The sequence below is a fragment of the Podarcis raffonei genome, chromosome 17 (genome assembly GCF_027172205.1).
Source record: "Podarcis raffonei isolate rPodRaf1 chromosome 17, rPodRaf1.pri, whole genome shotgun sequence".
Classification (NCBI taxonomy): Eukaryota; Metazoa; Chordata; class Lepidosauria; order Squamata; family Lacertidae; genus Podarcis; species Podarcis raffonei.
Genome location: NC_070618.1, coordinates 37123590 through 37147438, shown reverse-complemented (window position 1 = coordinate 37147438; position 23849 = coordinate 37123590). Strand labels below are relative to the sequence as shown.

Below are 23849 nucleotides of genomic sequence, written 5' to 3'. Positions count from 1 at the left end.
GCTTGACTAGGTGGGCCCTAATCCTGATCCAGCAGGACTCTTACAATGTTTGGCATCTCTGATGTCAAAGGTAGTTTATTTACTTGTTCTGTAATAATAAACTGGATGTGGGGTTGGACCAGATGAAGAAGAGTTTGTTTGGATTTGATATCCCACCTTTCACTCCCCTTCAGGAGTCTCAAAGCGGCTAACATTCTCCTTTCCCTTCCTCCCCCACAACAAACACTCTGTGAGGTGAGTGGGGCTGAGAGACTGCAGAGAAGTGTGACTGGCCCAAGGTCACCCAGCAGCTGCATGTGGAGGAGCGGAGACTCGAACCCGGTTCCCCAGATTACGAGACTACCGCTCTTAACCACTACACCACACTGGCTCTCATGAACCTCGGGGGTCACTTCCAACTTTCCAACTCTCTGATTCTATTGTGCCCCCATAGTTGTCCTGCTTTGGAACAGATAGACTGTAATAGAGGACTAAGCATATTATGTGAATAGCAGGTGAATGCATTAGAAAGACCATTCAGAGGGAAAGTACCATTTTAAAGCAAGCCAGGTCATTGCTTGCATTTTCTTTGTAATGGAAAATTGATATGAGTAGCTATGATTCAAAAAACAGTGTGTGGTTGTTCCCTCACCCGCCCCCATATACCCATCAGTGGGTGGTGGAATAACTACTGAATGCCTAATAATTGGTTTAATCTCCTCCACAGCTAGTTTAGCCTAAGCTCATCAGAATTTTCCATGCCATGCATCTAAACAGCTCCTCTGCAGTGCTGGCTGAGTTTAAAGCAAAGCTTATGCTGTGCCATATTTGTAGCCTTTATCAGTTACAACACGCATTGATCCAGCACCGCAATCTATATTCTTTCCTCCAGCATTGTCCTGAGCACATCAAAAGAGTAATTTAGCAGGGCTGTTTGTTTGGATACAATATCAAAACAATAAATACAATATGTGAGAATTTCAGTTGGTATGTTTGTTACTTAGACCTACTTTTAAATATATTTATTTCAAAGTAAGCCCTATTGGAAGCATCAGAATTAAACTTATTGTGTTTATGAAAAATGTTACTAGCTATATTTTTAACTCATTAATTACTGAATGAAAGTAATTTCTAGTCCTCAAGCTTAAGGAACGTGTTTGACCCCAGATCTTGGTTGTGAATCAACTCCAAGTATTGTTGATCTACAAAGTTTATATAGGCTCTTTTCTTAAAATATAGATGAAGGCATTTTAGCTCTGAACTCTTGCTGTGGTAGCAGATTCCATAGCTGGCCACCTCTCTGTGAAGAATGCTTTTGCTATCCCTGCCCAAATTGTTTGAGGGTAGAACATTGTCAGGAGACCTGGGTTTTATTCTTGGACTTGCTATTACTTTGCTGTGTGACTGGAATGTATCCTTTTTCTGTGCCCCATCAATAAAAAGTGGATGACATCTTTGCAAGAAGATGTAAGGCTTCTTGAAAATTGCAGTATGAGAAGTGCTGCATAACCTTTAGTCAAATCTTTTGGTACTTGTGATCATTCTGGGGCTTAGAGATGATTAATGCTAGACTGCATCTGCTCAGCTTTTGCTGTGGTTGCTTTAACTTTATCAGCCGTAATAACTCATTGCCCACTTTACAGTCAGAATCTATTTTAAATCCATTTCAAAGTTTGCCCCAGAAACTTTCCATGCTAATTCCTCTTTCCTTGTGTGCATTGCAGGTAAGGAAGTAATTAAGTCAAATATACATCCCAGCACTGACAAGATTAAAAGATGTTTTATACATGAATGTCAGACCTAGATCACTTCCAGATAGCCTGTTTGTCCTGATTTGTTTGCACATTTTCGGGGGGAGGTTAGATGAGATGGGCTGTTTATTGAGCATTCGTTTTGAATGATTGATTTGAATAGAGGTTATATGACATTGCATCAAACAATTGCTGTCCCACACTTTTCAATGCATTTTCCCATCACTTTTTTTTAGCTGCATTGTATTTTTATATTTTATTAACAGGTAGAGTTGGTTTCTATTGGAAATAATAAGCTGCTCTGTGGAGGAAGTTCCTCAATAAGCAGGATATATTAAAATAAGTTTTTTTAAACTCTTCCTGCCCTTTGTGATCCCAAGGACAGGTCACCATAGCAACTGTTATTTTTCATGTTCTAAAGATGCACACAACCACAGTCACCTAGAGACAACTGTGATTGAAATAACTTCCTGATCACTGAATGAGTTTGTTGAGGCTGATAGGAGCTGGATGGGAATTGGGAGTCTGGAGGATCATTTAACTTACTTGGACCCTGAGATCATACTCTGAGGTCCTTCTTAGTGTGCCTTCTCCAGGAGAGGCCCAGAGGGTGGTAACATGAGAATGGGCCTTTTCTGCAGTGGCTCCCCATTTGTGGAATGCTCTCCTCAGGAAGGTTCAGTTGGTGCCGCATTATTATTATTATTATTATTATTATTATTATTATTATTATTATTATATTTATAACCTGCCCATTTGGGCGGCATCCAGCAGAATATACAAAACATAATAACCGTCAAAAGCCAATTTGCCTTAAAGATGTTTGTTCTCATGAATTTATTCATTTATAACATTTCATACCTGCCTTTCAATGATTGGCTTACATTTTAAGCCATTATATACCTTTAAGCGCCAGGTGAAAATGTTCCTCTTCAACCAGACCTTTGGCTGATTGAGATCTGATACTCTTTTAAATGTGTTGTGGGAGGAGGGATTATTGGTTTGTTTTTGTTCTTTTTTATTATGTATTTTGCAATATACAAATTTAATAAATAATAATAATAAATAATATTAGGCTCCCCACTCCCATGCTATGCTTCCATACTTTCTAGTAGTGACCCTTTATAAAGGTATCCCTGCATCATTCTAAATCTAAATACATTACTTGTGATTGCATGAAAAAATGTCAAATAGCCATCACTAGTGCTATTTTTCTAGAAAAAGAGGTGCTGGAACTCCCTTGTTCTCTTACAATGCAATGGCACCCACCTGAGAGGTGCTGAAGCTGAGTTCCGTTGAGTTCCACCTCAACCCCCCCCCCCAGCTATTACATGATCAGGACCTGGGACCACAGCACATGGGAGGGAGGGAGAATGAATTGTGTGTTCCATCCATCCTTACTTCACACACTCCAATTAATTCATTACTTCCTGATTAATTATGTCTACCTGAAAAAGTTCAGAAGGTGGTGGTGCATAGGTGGGACTTCTCTGTGGTGGCTCCACGTAATGTCTACCTCCCTACCTTTTGCCCTATCAGTCTCAGTGAGCACTAACCTCTACTGGTTTATTTATATATGTATTTATAAATAAAAGAGTAAACACACACACACACACACCTTTCAACAAGACCCTCAAGGCAGCTTGGTTTATGGCATTCCACAGATTTCCATCTTGCTGTATAGCATCTACATAACTGGAAGGGGTTGTCTGGAGAGTTGGGGGCGTGGAGTCATCAGTAAGCTAAATGTCCTTTTCTATCAAGGAGAGCGTGTTGAGCTGTTGTGTAGGATCAAACATCAGTTAACAAATTGGGATTTAATCCGCTTCTGGGTGGTAGCTGACTAAGTGATATTTAATCCAGACAAGATAGAGGTGTTTTTGGTTGATAGGACTAGTAATCCTGGGGTAGTGATGCAGCTTGTTTGGGATGGGATTAGACTCACCGTGAAAAATCAGGTCCACAGCCTGAGAATGCTCCTGGACCTGGCTTTGATCTGGATGGTCAGGTGGCAGAGTTTGCCCAATTTAAGCTGATATGCCAATGGTGCCTCTTTTGTGGGAGGGAAACTTGGGGCTGTATTCATCTAACCCTTATATGAAGTAGGTGCAAGAAATTAATCGACCTAAGTTAGTCATGGTGGGTCTACTCTGAATGAAAATTTGTTGAATACAACCCCTGGGCGTGATCACTCATGCCTTATTTAAATTGACTGTCAGGAGCCATATTGTATCTCCAGAACTACAAAATCAATTTCATGCCCTCACCTCGGACACTGATTCTTGGCCAGAGGAGCAAGAACAGTGGTTGCAGATCTCAGAAGACACTGAGGTGGCAATGAAAGGTACAGTGTACAGAATTCCTGCTGCTCCCCAGAAAAGGAAGAGATGTGTGGTGGTGGCGGCAGGTGACTCCCTACGGAGGGGGACAGAGGCAGCAGTGTGAGGAGGAATGGCTCTCCTTGACCTGATTGTCTTCCTTTCTGAATGGCTGCCATAAGTATTGGAACTGAGTGCCAGTCCATTGGAAGAACTTCTTAGTGCTTCTTTCCAGCATGTGTGTGTCTTTTCAAAAGGAAATTACCTCCCTGTTGGTTGGAAATTAAATAAGAAAAAAAAAGTCACATAGGAACAGCATGAAGGTTGCTCTCTCTTCTGAAAGCTTTACTTAGCAGCAGCATTAACAGCTAAATGTGTAATTCTAGTGCAAGTTTGCAGCTGAACGCTATGCTCACATTGTTTTTTGCAGTCTATTTAGCATGGAATCCTTTGCTTTCACATTTTTTAAAAAAAAAACTCTGCCTTCTGCATAATGGCAGATTTAACTGTTGTTGGTCTTGTTAAACAGAAGTATCCAATATTGGTTCCTGTGTCTGGTAATTTTTATCCCCGAGTGAAGACTCGATGAAATAGATGTGATATGGTTTTATGTGAAAACAATAGTTTCCTGAAGCACTTCACTGTTCTGGCACTGTAAAATGAGAACTACAAAAATTCCTTTTATTAGATTCTCTTCTGTTGTTGAAGACACATGCATACCTTCCAGTTACTTAGAGCTCTTTATCAACAGGAAGTTGGTTCAAGAAAAGATCAGATGAATTAAAAGTGTTCTGTTTTCTACTTTGCAATTTACTTGCAATTTATGCACATTTAACTTGTTCACGTTCAGCTTTACACACTGAACAAACAAAAAAACCAAAAAGAGGTGGAATGAGACTTTAGCAGTCCCATCCACCACTGAATCCAATTGGAACCCAACGTGTTTGGACTATACACAATTTTGGCTTTAGGCAATATCCCCAGAGCATAACCCCCGTGCAAATTAAGAGTTGCTTGTATGAGAAATTGATTCAAAAAGTATACGGTCTCAAAACATGGATTCAGTAAGGGTAGATCATATAATTGGTAGCAATACCAACAACGCGATAAATTCATTATTTTACTACATTAAAATTTTTTTTTAATATAATATTTTATTAGGTTTAACAATAGAAAAATAGAACAATAAAAACACAGAGAAAATATAAAACACAACAATACAAACTTTCACAATACATAAAATACAAACATTTAGCAAGAGGGGGGAAAAAGAACAATCGACACACTAAAAATAGAATAAGAAAAACACAAATCACTCTCTTCTAATTATTCATCTTCAATTAACTTATTTTCCTGACCTCCTCGCCTCCCTTTTTTATATCCCTTTTTAACAATTAGTTCAGCAAATTCGTATCCTACTACTTTATCCTTATATATTTTACCTCCCAAATTTATAATTTCAAATTTTTATCTCTTATTACTAGAACCCCTTCATTTTATTTCAATGTCATCAGCATTCATACATTTTACAATACTTCTGTAAATAAATTTAAAATTTCCTCCAATCTTCTTCTACCAACTCTTCTCCCTGGTCTCAGATTCTGCCAGTCATCTCAGCCATTTCCATATAGTCAATTACTTGCATCTGCCATTCTTCCAAGGTGGGTAATTCTTGTGTCTTCCAATACTTTGCGATGAGTATTCTTGCTGCTGCTGTAGCATACATAAAGAAAGTTCTATCCTTCTTTGGCACCAATTGGCCAACTATGCCCAGGAGAAAGGCCTCTGGTTTCTTCACAAAAGTGTATTTAAGTACCTTTTTTATTTCATTATAAATCGTCTCCCAGAAAGCCTTAATCCTCGGGCACGTCCACCAAAGGTGAAAGAATGTACCTTCAATTTCTTTACATTTCCAACATTTATTATCGGGCAAATGGTATATTTTTGCAAGCTTGACTGGGGTCATGTACCACCTATACATCATTTTCATAATATTCTCTCTTAGGTCATTGTGTGCCGTAAATTTAATCCCAGTGGTCCACAACTGCTCCCAGTCAGCAAACATAATATTATGACCCATATCTTGTGCCCATTTAATCATAGCAGATTTTACCATTTCTTCCTCAGTACTCCATTTCAACAGCAAATTATACATTCTTGATAATATCTTAGCATTGGGTTCTAACAAATCTGTTTCCAACTTTGATTTTTCCACCTGAAAACCAATTTTTTTATCTTGATTATAAACCTCTCTTATTTGAAAATAATGTAACCAGTCTCGCACCTTCCCTTTGAGCTTCTCATAACTCTGCAGTTTCAGCTTGTCACCTTCCTGTTCCAAAATTTCACAATACTTTGGCCATTTTGCCTCCATATATTTTACTATATTTAAAGAGATATTTGACCACATGGAATAAGGAAAGCAAACCTTTAATTTTAGAAAATGAAGATGAATGTAAGATTTTACAATAAGTACCTTCTGCTTTTCATCAGTTGCCTATATGGCCCCCCTCTTCCATTACTTCTATTTTTTAAGCCAGGCAAAATGTTTGCCCTTCTGCCCTCCAATATTAAGCAGCTATCAGATCTTCTGAGTGCCATTTAGACTGTTGTTTATTTTGGCTTATTAAAAGGTAAGAGATTATGTTGGAACATCGGTCATTTTAAAAGGTAATCAACAAAAAGGAAACATAGAAACTGAACTAGTCATGGAAATTGGCTTCATAGGCAGGTGATCAGCACTTAAGTAAACAGTGGCTCTTTGTCTTTGTTCCAAAGCTGTTGGAAAAGTTTTGTCTTTGCAACTGCAAAGAGTGACTGACATTGGGATGTCTTACAAAGCATCAGACACTTATGTGGAAGGAAAAGAAAGTTTGGTGACAGAGGTCTGCTTAATTCTCAGATAAGCTGGTTAAAGCAGTAGTTATCAAGAGTTGAACAATGTATGTAGCTGCTCTCTACAGATTTTAATATCTGTATGGATTGTAATTGCTGGCAGACATGGAGTGATTTATGGGAAGGTATTCTGTTGACCATAAGGCACACGGGTGGTGCTGTGGGTTAAACCACAGAGCCTAAGGCTTGCCGATCAAAAGGTCGGTGGTTCGAATCCCCGCAACGGGGCAAGCTCTCATTGCTCTGTCCCTGCTCCTGCCAACCTAGCAGTTTGAAAGCACAAAGTGCAAGTAGATAAATAGGTACCACTCTGGCGGGAAGGTAAACAGCGTTTCCATGCCAGAAGCGTGGTTTGCCAGAAGCGGCTTAGTCATGCTGGACACATGACCTGTACGCCGGCTCCCTCAGCCAACAAAGCGAGATGAGTGCTGCAACCCCAGAGTCGTCTGCAACTGGACCTAATGGTCAGGGGTCCCTTTACCTTTACCTTTATTCTGTTGACCAGTCAGCCAATACAGCCAGGATTTGTGGTGCTATATGGTTACATGTGCAAAGCCACCCAGGGGTTTTCTGTTCTTAGCTTGGATTGCGTAGCTTTGCAGTAGAAAGGCTGGGCTTGATGACATAAGCCAAAACTGGCTGGCTATGTTGTAGTTTCTGTACTATTTCTTGGGACCAGCCTCTAAGAGATGATGATGTATGAAAGAAATTGAAAGATCTGGACTGACTTCCCACTTTCTGCAGAAATCTATATTAGCATGGTTCTTTAACCATTTGCAGCCCTTCGTTTCAACTATCTGCAAAAATTGGAGGGGAAAATTCTGTAAAACTCTTGTAAAGCTTTGTTCTGCATACTGGGGTTAGTGAGTGCTGAAAGTATATATGATTGTTTTTAGTTTCTAATGGTTAGAACCATCATGTTCATTGCACATGCTGTGCAATTAGTCCATGTTCCAAAGAGGTTGTAGCTCAGTGGGCTTATATAAGTGAACGAGAGACTGCTTTTGCTAAGTAAGCATATGTTTCTTTTATTGTCATGGAAAATAAAAGATGACCCTGGACAGCTAAACTTCAGAAGAGACTTTGGAATTAAAACCTAATGTAAAAAAATGACAATTGCATAAGTTAAGAAAGGGAAGCGTAAGACCATTACATAATTTAATAGATTTTGCATAAAACTGTCTCTAAATGGTACGAACAGATAATTTGCCATTGTAACTTGTCACCTTTTTAAAAAGAACAACAAAACAAACAAAGGCTTTAAAATCTATCCTGTTGTTAGGGAGGGAAAGAAATTAGCATATTATGTAGTTCAGTGAAGCAGAAAAGTTTCCTGTTCCAGTGCCTGTTTTGTTAATGGCTTGATTTCTTGGTGGGCCAATTAACCATTTTTATGTTTATGGATGGATAAACCTGCTTAACTGCTTGCTTGGAGTGCATTAGTGGGGATATTTAGCTTATAGTGAGTAGTTTCAACAAGGCACTTTGTTGCATGACATCCACTAACATATACACCTTTCTATAACTAAGTGAGGACATTATAGTAAGTCCAACCATCTTAAGCATAAAACATCCCCATCTGATGCCTGCCTTAATTTCTGAGGTAGGAGACAGCATATCTTCTTTCTGTACCTCATGCCACAGGATAACTGCTCTTCAATTTGGCAAGCTGTTTCTAATATGTAACTTTATTCTACTTTACAGTAGATTATTTCCTGTCCTGTCTTCTGGGCAGGATGAAGAATTCCCTGTTTTTCATTTTTTGAGATACATTTGTAAAACTCTCATATTAGCTCCCTGCTTCCTTTTCTTGAGGCCGTATATAATTAGCTGTTTCAAACTTTCTTCATGCTGTGTGCTTTCTAACCTAAACTTACTGTTTTCTAAATTATTTCCAGCTTAAAGTTTCATGGAACAGAAATGCCCAGAACTGAACATAGCACTGCATGTGAGGTCTTACTAGTGCTCAGTGGAATGCTACTAGCTATGTTTTACCTCCTCACTTGGAGGCAGTATGCCCCTGAAGGCCAGTTGCTGGGAATCACAACTGGGGAATGCTATCTTGCTCAGGTCTTTCTACAGGCTTTCCTTTGGCATTTGGTTGGTCACTTAAGAAAGGATAGTGGTCCATTTGGGACAGGCCAGGTGGCTATCCAAAAACAAAGAGGGGGGAATGTAGGGGAACAGTTAGGATCACCCCAAAAACACTAAAACTGTTCATTAACCCCCCCCCCAGCCAGGCCTCGTTTCAAGCATTAAAACTGCATTTTCCTCTAAGACAAAAAGCATTAACTAAAAAGATTGCAACAAAGGTAGAGGACAGTCCAATGTTTCTCAGGCCTTTCTCATGCCTTCTGGCCTTGCTAAAAAACCACATAGCAACTTACTTTCTGTCCGGGAACCATGCCAGAACAAGAGATTGAAACATATCTGAACACTCTGAAACCCCTTTCCTGGGAAGGGTGCCAAGAGTCCCAATAGTCCCAAGACAGCTTTCTGTTCATGCTCAGAGGAACTCATGGGCTGGACTCCTGAGGGAGGAGAAAGGAGGAGGGAACTGATCCGGGGTATATATGCTTGTGCACATGACTGTGAACTTTGTGCATGCTTTTTGTGACTTATCACACTTGCTCCTTCTACCAGTTCATGGATGGTAGAAATAAAAGCCTTTTCTCCGAAACTATTCCTTGAGTGTCTGTTGACTCCCACTTCCCTTTCCCAGGCACAATATTTTTCCCACCTGAGGGCAAAGCCTCATAAGGCTACAGTATGTCCCTGAAGGCCAATTGCTGGGAATCACAACTGGGGAATGCTATCTTGCTCAGGTCTTTCTACAGGCTTTCCTTTGGCATTTGGTTGGTCACTGAAAACAGAATCCTGGACTAGACAGATGTTCCATTGGCCTGATCCAGCAGGCTGTTCTTATGTACTTTTCCTGAGTCTTACAAATGATAGCCCAGATTTCACATTCTCTGACCACTAGTACAAGGGCTGTTGTGCTAGCATAAGGGTGAGAATCATGGTTTGGCAAAATGAAATCCATCACAACTATTACACTAGCAGGTTGTGCAACAGGAAGTATTTGTGCTATAGCCATCTGTTGTGCAACCAGTCACAAGAACCATGCTGGCTTCCTGCACCTTCCCATTTATTTATTTATTTATTTTATTTTATTTTATTTTATTTTATTTTATTTTATTTTATTTTATTTTATTTTATTTATTTGACTTCTTAGTCGCTTGTCACCTAGCAGGTCTCCAGGGGACTCTTACAGAAGAACATAAACATAGGCGCACTATAAAATAGAACAATTCTGCTAGTGCAACAGGGCTAAGGGACTTTCACTTAGCACCACATTGAACTTCGTTGATGGTTTTGCTGATCACATAGCCAAAAATGGCATTTGTCTTTTGCATCCTAATTTTTGACTTATGGCTCAGTGGTTATTCTGGATAATCAGCTAACTGTTTAACCAGGAACTGATTTGTTGACAGTCAGCAATTGACCAATTAACAAAAGGTTCCATTTGAAACAAAGCTTGCTTGTTGTAAATTAACCTAGCGTGAATTTGGAGTGCAGTTCTAGGTGGGGCCTTTGATGCCAGTTCAGTTTGTGTGAACCAATGGGAAAAGGATGGTGTCCAATTCCTGAATGCTATTCAGAACTCATTATTGTCAATGGAAAATAAATGGCAAGTACAAATATATTCTTTCTCCTCCCCAAGCTAAACGTGTGTGTGTGAGTGTGGAAAATAATTTTTGGGTGCACTACATATGTCATGAGTTCAAGTTTCTGTGTCAACAGTATTTCTTTATGGAATTTTAGGGGGGATGCTGAAAGTCATCTAGTCCAACCCCCCAAAGAATGCAGGAATCTCAACCAAAGCATCCCTAGCAGATGGCCAGCCAACCTCTGCTTTAAAACATACAAGGAAAGAGTCTACCACTTTTTGAGAGAGTCCGTTCCACTGTCAAACAGCTCTTACTGCAAACTGTTAAGTTGCATGACTTAATTGGTTGCATTAAGTCAATAACATCAAAAACAATTACTCTGTAATCAGTTGCATTTCAGCCAGCCTGAAGGAAACAATAAAATGTTTGCAGCTTTGCAAAATCACCCATCATCATTAATTTTGCAAATTGTCACTTGCTGATCACTTGAACATAGGCACATAAAACAATTGAGTTGTTCGGAAGTCCTTGATTTGTCATTCCTGTAGAACTGTGTTGAGCGAAGTGGCTGTTCAGAGCCCCATCTGATGTGAAGAGGCCAGCAGTGCCCACTTCTCCTTGGGCTGTTGGGGGTGGAGGGAAGACTGCATCCTCTTGGCATCTGTCCCTTTCATTATTGCTCTTTCCCTTTCTCATTGTGTTTCCTGGCTTTGCTGCATGTATGTGCTGCCAAATTTATGGTAACTGAGCATCAGCCAAAGGAATTAAAGGGGATTGTTAACTTACAATCACTCATTTGCCGTCATGTTGAGTAGGGCTGATGCATTTTGTGGTATTTTATTTGTAAAAAGAGAGTTCTCTTAAAATTGTGTGTGTGTGTGTGTGTGTGTGTGTGTGTGTGTGTGTGTGTGTTGTACATGCCTGTCCTCTTTGCCTGAATGTTTGGTTTGGGTTTAAGACAAGTTGGAAGTTTCGGTAGCAGGAAAAAGGAAATAATTTGCCTATGTATAACTTAGGTCAGCATTCATAACTGTTTTATTTTGATTCAATACTTAGACCATAAAGGCAGAAGTAGGTTGAAACCTAGCCCAAGGCACATCTTACACTTTTACCCTCCTCTTAAACACAGAATTCTCTGTTGAGTTAGTGTTTTGTTCTGTTGAGCTGAGTTTGCTGCATTTGTCCTTGAAGGAGGTTAGAGATCATCAGAAGCCTGGTACTGATATAAAGTGTTCTGGACTCAGCAAGTATTAAAATCATTTATTTTGACTTCCAGATGAGTGGCATCACTTGTTTGTTAAATCACATATCTTATTTCATGCTGTTATTGAAGATGTTAACACCCATTACTCCTATTAAGATGAAAATTATTAGTAGTCCTTGCAACTACTACAACTTGAAATATGACTTCATTCTTTGTGGTCCCACACTTCTTCTTCTTGTTACATTTATATCCCACCTTTCCTTCAAGGAATTTAAGGTGGCATATGTGGCTCTTCCCATCTCCATTTTATCTTTACATCAAAACCCTGTGAAGTCGGTTAGGCTGAGAGACAGTGACTGGCCCAAGGTCACCCAGTGAATTGCACAGCTAAGTGGGGATTTGAACCCTGATCTCTAAGGTCCTAGTCCAGCATTCTACCTATAAAACCACTAGAGCTTTCTAGTTTCAGGACTGGTATTCTCATTCCTTCCCCTGTAGGGGTTCTACACTTGGTGCATGCTTTAGGATGGTGCCTCAAAGGATGAGTTGAGATGGATTGAGTGCCTTCCTACTCTGACCTCTTCTAACTACCATCTTAGCTGCAGCTATAGGATATCTAAAGGAAAGTCTCACTCTAAGGTTCTGTCAGAGAGCCTTTCCTCTACCTCCTGTCAGTAGTTGACATCTGGCAGGCACTGGACAGAATGTGAGGACACATGCACTTTGTTGTATGCCCTGCTTTTGAAAAAAGTGTTCCACCTTTTACAATTAATAAAAAAATGCTACATTAAAAGTATATCTATTTTAACAGAAAAAACATTACAAGTGTTAAAAATTAAAAATAAAAAGGACTTCATCTGGTAGCAAAATATAAATGGTGCAAAAAGCTGGTGAGAGGTATAGGAGAATCTATAAGGTCACGCCTCCCTTCCCCTCTCCCTCCATAGTTCATCCACCAAAATGACCGGCAACCTCTGTGTTAGAACAAAGCAGGACTGAAATAGACCTAGATAGTCTCATCCAGGAAACTGATTGCACAGCAACCTACCACTCAAGCACTTGGGATAGGAAGGGAATATTTGCAACTAGGTCTAGAGGGAAATTGTTCAGGATGAGTTGCAAAACTTCTTCATTTAGGGTGGTTGGAGAAGCCCTTCTTTGAAGGAAGTGTTGGTCCAATCTCTTCCTGGCTTGATATTATGAGCCAAGAAAAGCAAAGGGTTAAGTATATAGGTTGTATGTCCAAGGACTCTGTCCAGCAGCTGAAATTCATCCAATGAAACAAGCTTACATGTGCTCTGGTTACCTTCCCTGGTGACCAAGTCAAGGCAAATGTGAGTGGTTTCTATTCTCAAAGTGGTGGTGGTGGTGGTGATGATGATAATTTATATACCTCCCTTTATCAAAAGATCCCAGGATGGTGCACAATACCAGAAATGCACTACAAAACATCAACGATAAAAACATAATAAAAACATAGTAAAAAGCATACAGACAGCCTAATTGTAAAACAATCATTATTAATAACACTCCTCTTTCCCTACACTTTTACAGGCCATAGATCATTTAATAGCCATAGGCCTGGGTAAAGAGAAATGCTTTCTTCTGGTGTCTAAAGACATATAATGATGGCATCAGGGGACTCTTTCTGGGGAGAGCATTCCATAATCGGAGCCATCACAGAAAAGGCCCATTCTCTTGTTGCTACCCTCCACAATTGGAGGGGGGAGCTAGAGAAGGGCCTCAGATGACAGGCACCACAATGTGTCAGAATGAGCCTCCTGAGGATTTCTTCACATATCCCTGGCCAAGCTGGAGAAGGCCTTAGGGCACCAGAAGGACCTCCACTGGATGACACTGTGAGGATGCAGCAGTGTTGGAGAAATAATGTTTCTTTGCCATCACTGCCACTATTGAGTAAACCAAAGAAGGAGCTTTTACCTGAAATCGCGCAGACTTGCGGGGAGTCTTCTGCCATGTTCATTCAAATCAGCTTCCAAGCTGCGTCATAGCCTTCAGTTTTTTAGTATTATCAGGGAGCCGGTTGGGTCCTGCTTAGTATATATAATCTGCAAGTGTGTAAAAACCAAAGGCATCTGGGAAAACTTTCTTTAATGTTTTTCTTACTTTACTGCTCCCCACGAAACAAATTTCTAGAAGCCTAGAATTTCTAGAAGCAGCACTTTTCATTCTTTTTGCTGACTATGGCTATAACCATTCATTGAGCAGTATCCAACGAAATACTGTAGGACTTCTAGTGGTGCATTTTATGTCCCCCCTTCCTCTCCTCTTCCCATGCACTCCCTAAACCTGTTCTAGATTTCCTCACACGATCCAGAACAGAGGAAGGGGAGGGCATAGGTGTATGTGTGTAGGGGGAGAGGGGAGGGGAGGAGATTCCCTTCTGTTTCACAATGGGAAGACCTTCTGTTAGTTGAAGTGCTTTGTTGGATATCACCCATTGCTTTTAATGTTTTAATGTATTTTAATCTTGTTTTTAAGTTGTATTAATTCAACTTGTTTTTATTATTGGTTGTTAGCCACCCTGAGCCCGGCCTTGGCTGGGGAGGGCGGGGTATAAATAAAATGTATTATTATTATTATTATTATTATTATTATTATTATTATTATCACTCATGTTTGGTGTCTCTCTCACTGTGTGTATAAAACAGCAGTGTGACCCATACTTGACCAACCTAGACCAGGAATAACAGCTACACCAAAACCAAGAAAGAGTCTTATGGAACCCGATATACTAACAAATTTGTTTTGACATAAGTTTAATTAGATGCATGATAATGCTTACACAACATAACGTAGTGATTCTTTGTACATCTTTTCTTCATTTTAGGACAGGAAGCTGACCAAAGCTGAGCAGCAGAGGTTTAAAGAAGAAGCTGAGATGCTCAAGGGATTGCAACATCCTAACATTGTCCGATTTTATGATTCCTGGGAATCAACTGTTAAAGGAAAGAAGTGCATTGTATTGGTAACTGAGCTGATGACATCTGGAACACTGAAGACGTATGTTTTTTCTTTCACAAATTTGATATAGTGTTTTTTTAAAAAATGTATATTCATACCTGCTAGGACTGTTTTCACCCACTCCCCAATTATGTGGTTGTATTGTAGGCCAGCCACATCAAAGTTCAGACACTTGGCACCAGAGCTGCATTGTGGCATATATGGGATATATGTAAATATCTTGCTACCCATCTGCGGCATTGTGGTTTGCTGATAAATCTGTATGGTTGAAATCTGCTTCATGTCAGTACGGTGCACTAAACAGTGTTGAATTTGAATATGAGGCAATCAGATTCACAGACCTGTAAAGCCACAATTGGTTGGCCTTGGGTAAACCCTTATATGATAGGTGGAATAAAGGAAACAAAAACTGAATACAAATAAGCCTTTTAAAGTTCTATAGAAATTATAACCAGTGTAGTTAGCACTGATGGTTAAGTTTTCTTTGCGGTGGGATGGGGGTAGAAATAAGAGAGTGTACTGAGAAGTCTCTTGAGTCAGTGTTCCATGGCAGCAGCGAAGATCAACTAAATTGCAAAATTGCTGCAATTAACTGATTTTTAGGGTTTACTGATTTCAAGCTGGCAGATCATATACATTATGTGAGTTGGTTATAATCAGGAAAGAAAAAAATGTGCTGGGATTTTTGTACTGGGGCTGAGAAAGCATTGCTGACTATGTAGAAATTCTGTGTAAAAGAATATTATGGAATACACAATGTAACAAGAAAGATGGAATGTATGACTGAGGGACGGAAGCCTATTCTGTAATTTTGGTCTAGTCCTTCTCTAATTTCTACCACTACTTTCCCACCCCCAGGTGTAGAAAACTGTTCAGCAAAAATTAAGGCTGTTAAGATAAATTAAAAATGTCAAATAAACTTCATTTTTACATTGATGCTACTACTTGAATTTATAAGATCCCCCCCCCAAAAGAGAACTTGTGAGATCACCTGTGTGAAATTTCAAATTTATGGTGGGTCTCCCTTGTGAAAAGGCCTATAGCTCATCAATAAGTTACTGTATGAGATGTATAAATCAACAGGCCTTCTGTTAAGCTCCAAGAGAACTGAATGGCTCAGGATGTAACAATCAAAGGCACAATGCTGCTGATAGCAAAAACCAAGAATGCTGCTGATAGCTAGAGAACAAACGAAATTAAATCATGCTTAATAGATATCAAAGGCATGGGAGACGTTTTCAATTGGCACTGAAAATTTCATAAAGTGGGTGCTTGTCAACTACGTATAGCTAGGCAGGGAATTCCAAAGTCTAGGTGCCACAGCAGAAAAGGTCCTGACTCCAGTAGCCACCCACCTTCCTTCTGAGCTGGGGTAGAAGTGAGGGGAGGGTCCTGGAAGCAGGGCCTGCAGATGATGATAATGCAGAGGTGGATTTACATGTGAGGGAACAGATAGTCCTCCAAAAACTCCAGTTTTTGTTTGTAAGCACAGATTTCTGCTTGCAAGCACCGTATTAATACAATAACATCTGCATGTCCAAATTAATAATTGGGCAGTCAAATTATGGATCACTTGAGATTTCCACAAGACAGTGGTGCCATAGGTCAGTGTCTGGCTGTTGGTGGTTCATGCCCATTCAGGGACAGCTGTTGACAGGATTCGTGCATTACAGAAGGTTGGACTATATGACCCTTGCGGTCCCTTCTGACTCTACAATTCTATTATTCTAAGGCCCACATATAGCACATTAGATGTGATTGTTATAAACAGTTGAGACAGATTTCCTTGTAGTATACTGACTCCCTCTTTATCTTTTGGTATTGTAACCCAGTGATGATTTTTCATTTAAGGAACCCCTGCTCATGTTGTGATATCCTGCAGAACCCAAACATCACAAAAATTTATTAATATTATTGGAATATTATTCAGAATCACTGAAGTGTCAGTGTAAAATTCCACAAAACGCCACAGAAACTTGATTGAAAGCACTATGCAAGTGGATTAACTTGATGGTGTGGTTGACATCTGCGGTGTGGTGTTCTCTCTCGTAGGTACTTAAAGCGTTTCAAAGTCATGAAGCCAAAGGTGTTAAGGAGCTGGTGCCGACAGATCTTGAAAGGGCTGCATTTTCTGCACACAAGGACCCCTCCTATCATCCACCGTGATTTGAAATGTGACAACATCTTCATCACGGGGCCCACTGGTTCAGTGAAGATTGGCGACCTGGGACTGGCCACCTTAATGCGCACATCGTTCGCTAAGAGTGTCATTGGTGAATATAGTGTGTTTGTGTACTCCACTGGAGAGCCACTTGTGGTGTGTCTCTCTTTGTCCTCAGTAGAGACTGGAATCTGCAATTGTATCCAAGCAGTGCTACTGCTATAGTGCATAAAGAGTTCAAGATCAGGCTTCCTAAAGTCTGCCTCTTGACTGGTTCCAGTGTAATGTTTCTGATCCACTGGAAGATTTTGACCATGAATGAAAAACATTTCTAACACACTCCAGTGTAATGGTTTTAGGTCCTAAATTCAGTACCCAAATTCTGCTGCCTCATAACTGAAATCTAGAGATTGAAGGGTGGACCCTTAATACATGAGCTGCCTTATTATGGTTACTCCGCCAAGCTAAGCAGTTGGCTCCTTACCTCTCTCGCCCTGATCTAGCCACTGTGATCCACGCGACGGTCACCTCCAGACTGGATTATTGTAACTCGCTCTATGTGGGGCTGCCCTTGAGACTGACCCAGAAACTCCAGCAGGTGCAGAATGCTGCAGCGAGACTCCTTACGGGGTCTTCGCTGCGAGATCACATTCACCCGGTGCTATACCAGCTGCACTGGCTCCCGGTGGAGTACAGGATCAGGTTTAAGGTGCTGGTTTTAACCTTTAAAGCCCTATACGGCCTAGGACCCTCGTACCTACGGGACCGCCTCTCCTGGTATGCCCCACAGAGAAACTTACAGTCTTCAAATAAAAACATCTTGAAGGTCCCAGGCCACAGAGAAGTTAGGCTGGCCTCAACTAGAGCCAGGGCTTTTTCGGCCGTGGCTCCGATCTGGTGGAACACTCTGTCACAAGAGACCAGGGCCCTGCGGGACTTGACATTTTCCCGCAGGGCCTGCAAGACAGAGCTGTTCCACCAGGCCTTTGGCCAGGGCACAGCCTGACTCCCTCCCTCAGCAATCTTCGCGGAGCTCTGGCCCAATGGTTGCCAGTGGCTTGAATTAATTAATTTTATAATGAATGATTTTAGAGTGTTGTTTGTGCTGTACTTTTGTACTGTTTTATTGTTGTTAGCCGCCCTGAGCCCAGCTTCGGCTGGGGAGGGTGGGATATAAATAAAATTTATTATTATTATTATTATTATTATTATTATTATTATTATTATTATCTGCATGAATTCATTCATGGGCCATTTGCTAGGTTGAAGCCCCTTGGCTTGTTCACACAAATCAAAGGCAGCTAACAAAAGTTTGAACACATGTGAAACATAAATCCAAACAAATAACAAGACTAAGCACATTAATAACAGAGCCCTTAACCATGATTCAAGTTGCGTAGTCCCCAAAGGTCCGTACTGTGAAACATAGGAAGGAACATAGGAAGCTGCCTTATATTGAGTCAGACCATTGTTCCATCTTGCTCAGTGTTGTCTACACTGACTGGCAGTCACTTTCCTGCATTTCAGAAAGAAATCTTTCCCAGTCATTCCTGGAGATACTAGGGATTGAAGCTAGGGCCTTCTGCATTCAAACCAGATGCTCTACCATTGAGCTTTGGTCCATCACCATAGATGGAGCCATCTGGGCCTTGCTATGTAGGGCATTCCAAAGTAAGGATGCCATGACTGAAAGAGTTCTGTTTCTGATACTTGCTCGTCAAATGCCTAATTCAAATGCTAGAGGTTCTGATAGAATAAAAGTATGATTGTTTCTTTTTATTTTCTTCTCCTTGGGGTTTTTCAGGAAGTCAGAATATGCAGAATTAGGGTGGACAGGTGGGATCTGCAGCATTTTTTTCTAGGCAGTCATATTGTCTTTTGGGATGTTCTGTTCCATGTTTCTCCTACAATTTTTTGGTCCCTCCTTCTAATGGTCAGTTAGCATTCTATGTCAACTGAGTACAGTGTACTTGGCTGTTACTGAATTAATTTCACCTCCTCATATATTTTTGTTATTAGGTTTTTTTATTGTTTTCCAAACTTGCTGTTTCCCCATAGCTAGTATCTCCCTCTTTTGTATGAAATGCAGCAGTTTGGCTATCTAAGGATCCACATTCAGAGATTACGTTCACTATTTTGTATTGTTACAAAAGTTGGGTGCCTCTCCCTCTCTCTGCAGAGCAGTAACAAGAATCTATAAGATTCCAGGCACTCACGTAGGGTTTGTGTTCCTTTGGAGAATTGAGACACGGTGGAGACTGTCGTAGCTTTAAAACATATCCACCTATTTACAGCTTCAGTCTGCATGGAGGGAGTCCAGATCTTACACCATGGTCATTTCAGGAGGGGCTTGTCCCCCACAGCAGTGCAGCCATGGAATCTAAGGCATCTCTCCCAGCCAGCCTTCAGCCAGCCTGCCCAAGATGGATCCCCATCTTTCTTCCTCCTTCTTCCCGGAACAGCTTGCTAAAGACTCCCTTTTCCTGTCACTTCAAACACACACCCCGCCACCTTGGCAACATCTATCTCCCCAGGCCAATGGACCCCTCTCAGATAGCCCATCAACCCATTTTGCCATGTTAACAGATTAGCTCTTTGCCAGGCTTGCCAGGGTGCTTTGCATAAGCCAGCCCAGGGATTCCTTGTCTGGCACAGTTCTGCAGCTTGTACTTTCATACATATCCCTGTTAATCAAAATCCTACCATTTATTAATTTCTAGGGTTAGTGGGGTCCCCCCACCAAATCTATAACAGTATATAGGATGCTACTGCATAGAAAGCAGCAGCACTTGCAAAATGCTTGTTGGTGGACTGCAGCAGTCCAAAATGTGGAAAAACATTGGCTTCTTTTTACTTTTTCTCCAGGAACTCCTGAATTTATGGCTCCTGAGATGTATGAAGAACATTATGATGAGTCTGTTGATGTCTATGCTTTTGGAATGTGTATGCTGGAGATGGCGACCTCTGAATACCCATATTCTGAATGCCAAAACGCAGCTCAAATCTACCGAAAAGTCACCAGTGTAGGTGTAAATGTAACTTCTTTGTTAGGGTAAACTTGTGTATTGGGAGCTTAAGGCAACTAAGCCAATTATTCAGAACTAATGCTAGTCCTGTTGCCCTGCAAAGCAGCTGCTAAACTTAGCCTGGACTTATCTAGACATTGCTGAGTTCTTTCTGGAGTGACTGATAGTTTCAGGTGTGTCATCTGCAGAAGAAGTTTAACTACTGTTTGGTGTTCAGATGGCACAATACGCAAGGGTAAGCTTGCTTATTTTAGGCCAAAAATTGAATGGATGGTTCCTTAACCAAACTTTATCTATTTATTTATTTATTTATTTAATTTCTATACCACCCTTCACCTGAGGATCACAGGGCAGTTAACAATATTGAGCTGCATAAGTGTCAATCCCTGCATAATCTTTTCCTCTCAGCTTCATAGTCAGACTGGCAACTCAAATGATGTGTTCATTCAGACATCAAAAATAACTTCCATGCATTTATTCTCTGGCTAATGTGTGTGGCTTGTTCTGTAGCTGTAATGTACTAGCTACACTGAAGGTCGGTGCATCGTGTGTGTGTGTGTGTGTGTGTGTGTGTGTCAGAAAACAGATCAGAAGAGAAGGATTTTGTGGAAGTATTTAATAGCAAAATCACAAGGATTCTGTCTGTCATTGCCAAAGGTGCTCCCTCAAATTAGTTGCAGTTTTCACACTTTACCATATTATGGTATTTTCCCACTTGGCAATAAAGGTTGGCCAGGACTAGGTCAAAACACAATGGTGGGACAGAAGGAAAATCCAAATGATACTCTCTTTCTACTAATTAACATGGATGCAATTTATTGAGAAGTTGTCTTGTGCAAACTGCATTGTCATGAACAGGAGCTACTGTGCTCTGCTCTTCCTGGCGAATTGTGCCCCGTGGGCCTGAGCTCTCATTTCCCACTCTGCTGCCTGTAATGGCATCCAAAAACCAAACATTTGAAGCAGCTGCTTCACTTTGTCTCATGGTAGGGGAGCTGCTTCTGGGTATTGCCTAATGTAGTTTTTTATATGTACATTCAGAGTACAATATTATTTTAGCATACTAGCCAGAGTACTCAGGTAGTTTTGATGATATTTATGTTTATCCTTGATGAAACTGATACTTTCCTTGATTGTACATTACATTATAATATCCAGAAGTTGAGGATACATCCTGGAAGGACACTTTAGAGGTATAGAAGACTAAGATTCTCAGCTTGGTGACAAAAACATTTTGCAGGACATGTGTGTTCTGTGTCCTCAAAGAAAGCAACATTGGGGTGTAGCTTATTCTTTATTAGGTTAAGTTTCATGCACAGGAGAGAAATGTTCTTATTTCTGGCTGTGAATGGCCAGATAAGGGTAAGAAGAGATTAGTCAAATGAATTAGAATGATTTTTGACCCCTTTCACAATGCATATTACATAAAGCCTGGATATCCAGCTTGATTTTGTTTAGAAGCAAAAGCTGGGATTTTAAGAAAAGGAATAATGGCTGCAGTTTGCAAGTCAGTTGGGTGGTATTCACTGTGACTTATTTCCAAGTGAATGTCTTCAGGATAAGGGTTTATATGGTTAAGATCTACTGTACTAACTTAGGTTGCTTGGAAGAGCAGTTGGGGATTTTCCATAATTATGTGTAGCAGCAATGGAGAGAACTCCTGCTGGGTATTATCTATTAACATCACTTCTATTCATCACTTCTCTCCTAGGGAATTAAACCTGCCAGTTTTAACAAGGTTATTGATCCAGAAGTGAAAGAGATCATTGAAGGCTGCATTAGACAAAACAAATCTGAAAGGTGAGCAGGTCTATTTTATTGTGCTCTTCCTCACTCCCAAGTTGTGCACCCTAAATTTAAGGGGTGGTCATTGTGAGTTTAACTAGGGAGTTGTTGGTACAGGCAACAAAAAACCTGATTAAGCAAAGCATTCCAGCTTTGCATAGTGCTTTTAAGCACCTGCATAATGCCTTTCGAAGTCAAAGAAAACTGGGAAGCTTTTACTGTTTCACTTTCTCTCCCCTCCCTGCAACAGCATGGTCTTGAGTGAAGGGAAATTAAGGTATCTGCTTGATTTCCCCTGAAATACTGCTAAGTGCTTAAACTGTAAAACAGTGCCCACATGGTGCGTATAGCAAGATGTTGATGCAGTTCTGTCTCAGAGAAGCTTGTATCTGTCTTTAATTGGATCTTTAAAACTTTTTGTTTAGTATTTTTTTGATGTGTCATAAATGCTGGCTGTCCAATTTTGTTGTTTTTAAATGCGGTTTGTCAATTTTTAAGCAATTGTTCTTGTTTTTAAATTTTGTTTGTTTTGTGTGTGCTGAATAGGTGAGTTATAAACTTATTGGATAAATAAATGTAATGCCTATCACAGAAGTCCCTCAGGGAAGTTTAATACGGGATGAAAGCACCCCACCAGTTGTCAGTTATACCACTGGTGTGGGCAGGGCCAGATTTAGGTTTGATGAGGCCCTAAGCTACTGATGGGGCCCTTTATATGTCCAGCTGTCCTTTGCCAACAACAAATTGTCACTGTTTTTTGTGTTGAATATATGCTATATGGTAATTTATGGACCTAATAGGTCCATACACAACACAAAACACTGTTGCTGTATGTAAGTTGTTTTTTTGTTTTTTGTTTGTTTTGGAAATGTACATCCCATTCCCCCCCCCTTTAAATTTCCCAAGGGAGTGGGACCCTAAGCTATAGCTTGTTTAGCTTATATGTAAATCCAGCACTGGGTGTGGGTATCATAAGACACTCTGTGATTGCCCATTGTTTTGTTGCCAGGCTATCCATCAAAGACCTTTTGAATCATGCCTTCTTTGCTGAGGACACTGGACTTAGAGTGGAGCTGGCAGAGGATGATGATGGACTGAATTCCTCCCTGGCTTTGAGACTTTGGGTAGAGGATCCCAAGAAGCTGAAAGGCAAGCACAAAGATAATGAAGCCCTTGAGTTCAGCTTCAACCTGGAAACAGATGTCCCAGAGGAGGTGGCTTGTGAAATGGTATGTATTACCATTGCTTCCCTTACCTTTTTTCTTTCTGAGTTGGCAGGCATCTCCAGCCGCTTCTTATTTGCTAAATTCCAAACATAGGGTTTACTGCACCATTCTTTTTTTGTTCCCACTTTTACACTTTCCTTTAGAGAGTGTTGCATTTTTATTCTTTATTTCTTTGCTACGCTTTTATGTTGCGCAGTCACTGATGCTCTCTGGGCAGTTTATAAGAAGGTTAAAACCATAAAACAAGACTATTTCCATGGGCAGCATAGGACCAAGTGTCTTCCGTGGGGGTAAATCTTGACTTCTTTGTTGCACACGGTTCAAAGATTTGGTTTACATGGAGAAATATTTTTGCAACCCAGTCCTACAGAGGATGACACAGAAGCAAATGTTTAGGAACATCTCCCTGAGAACTAGGCTAGGCTAGAACTTTCTCCATGGAGCCAAGCTACAAAGTTAAGTGGGAGTTCTGTGCCTGGAACTCCCCACCATTTCTTAAAAAGAAATCACACAGGAGCAAAGGGGTATACAACCCATCTCCATTCCATGGCCTTGATCCAAAACTCTCTCTCCACCCATCTACCCAGCTGCTTTTCAAGAAACAAAAAAAGTCTGTGGGGGGGAAAAGTGGGGTTCCAGTCACAGAACTCCCACTTAACTTTAGCTTAATGGTGCACTTCACCCTTCTTAGAGCTGCAAGTCTAGTTTATTTTAGTTTTCTATGTGCAGGGAGACATTTGGGCAGGTAGTAGTGCATTTTATGTACAAGGCATAAGGTCACCTAAGGACTGGTCAGCTTCTTGCCCATGGGAGAGTATTTTCTCTAGCATGATTCTTGAAGCTGTGGT

At 40.5% G+C, this 23849-nt stretch overlaps 1 protein-coding gene across 34 annotated transcripts in view; it reads left to right on the top strand.

Moving 5' to 3' along the window:
* WNK3 (WNK lysine deficient protein kinase 3) overlaps positions 1-23849 on the top strand; it is a 90208-nt gene that overhangs the window by 16682 nt on the left and 49677 nt on the right. For all 34 annotated transcript variants that reach the window (XM_053371409.1, XM_053371424.1, XM_053371433.1 and 31 more), the window contains 5 exons: positions 14670-14842; positions 16856-17076; positions 19830-19987; positions 21702-21790; positions 22785-23004. In XM_053371409.1, the coding sequence (XP_053227384.1) occupies positions 14670-14842; positions 16856-17076; positions 19830-19987; positions 21702-21790; positions 22785-23004 (861 nt within the window). The remainder of the gene's footprint in view (positions 1-14669; positions 14843-16855; positions 17077-19829; positions 19988-21701; positions 21791-22784; positions 23005-23849) is intronic.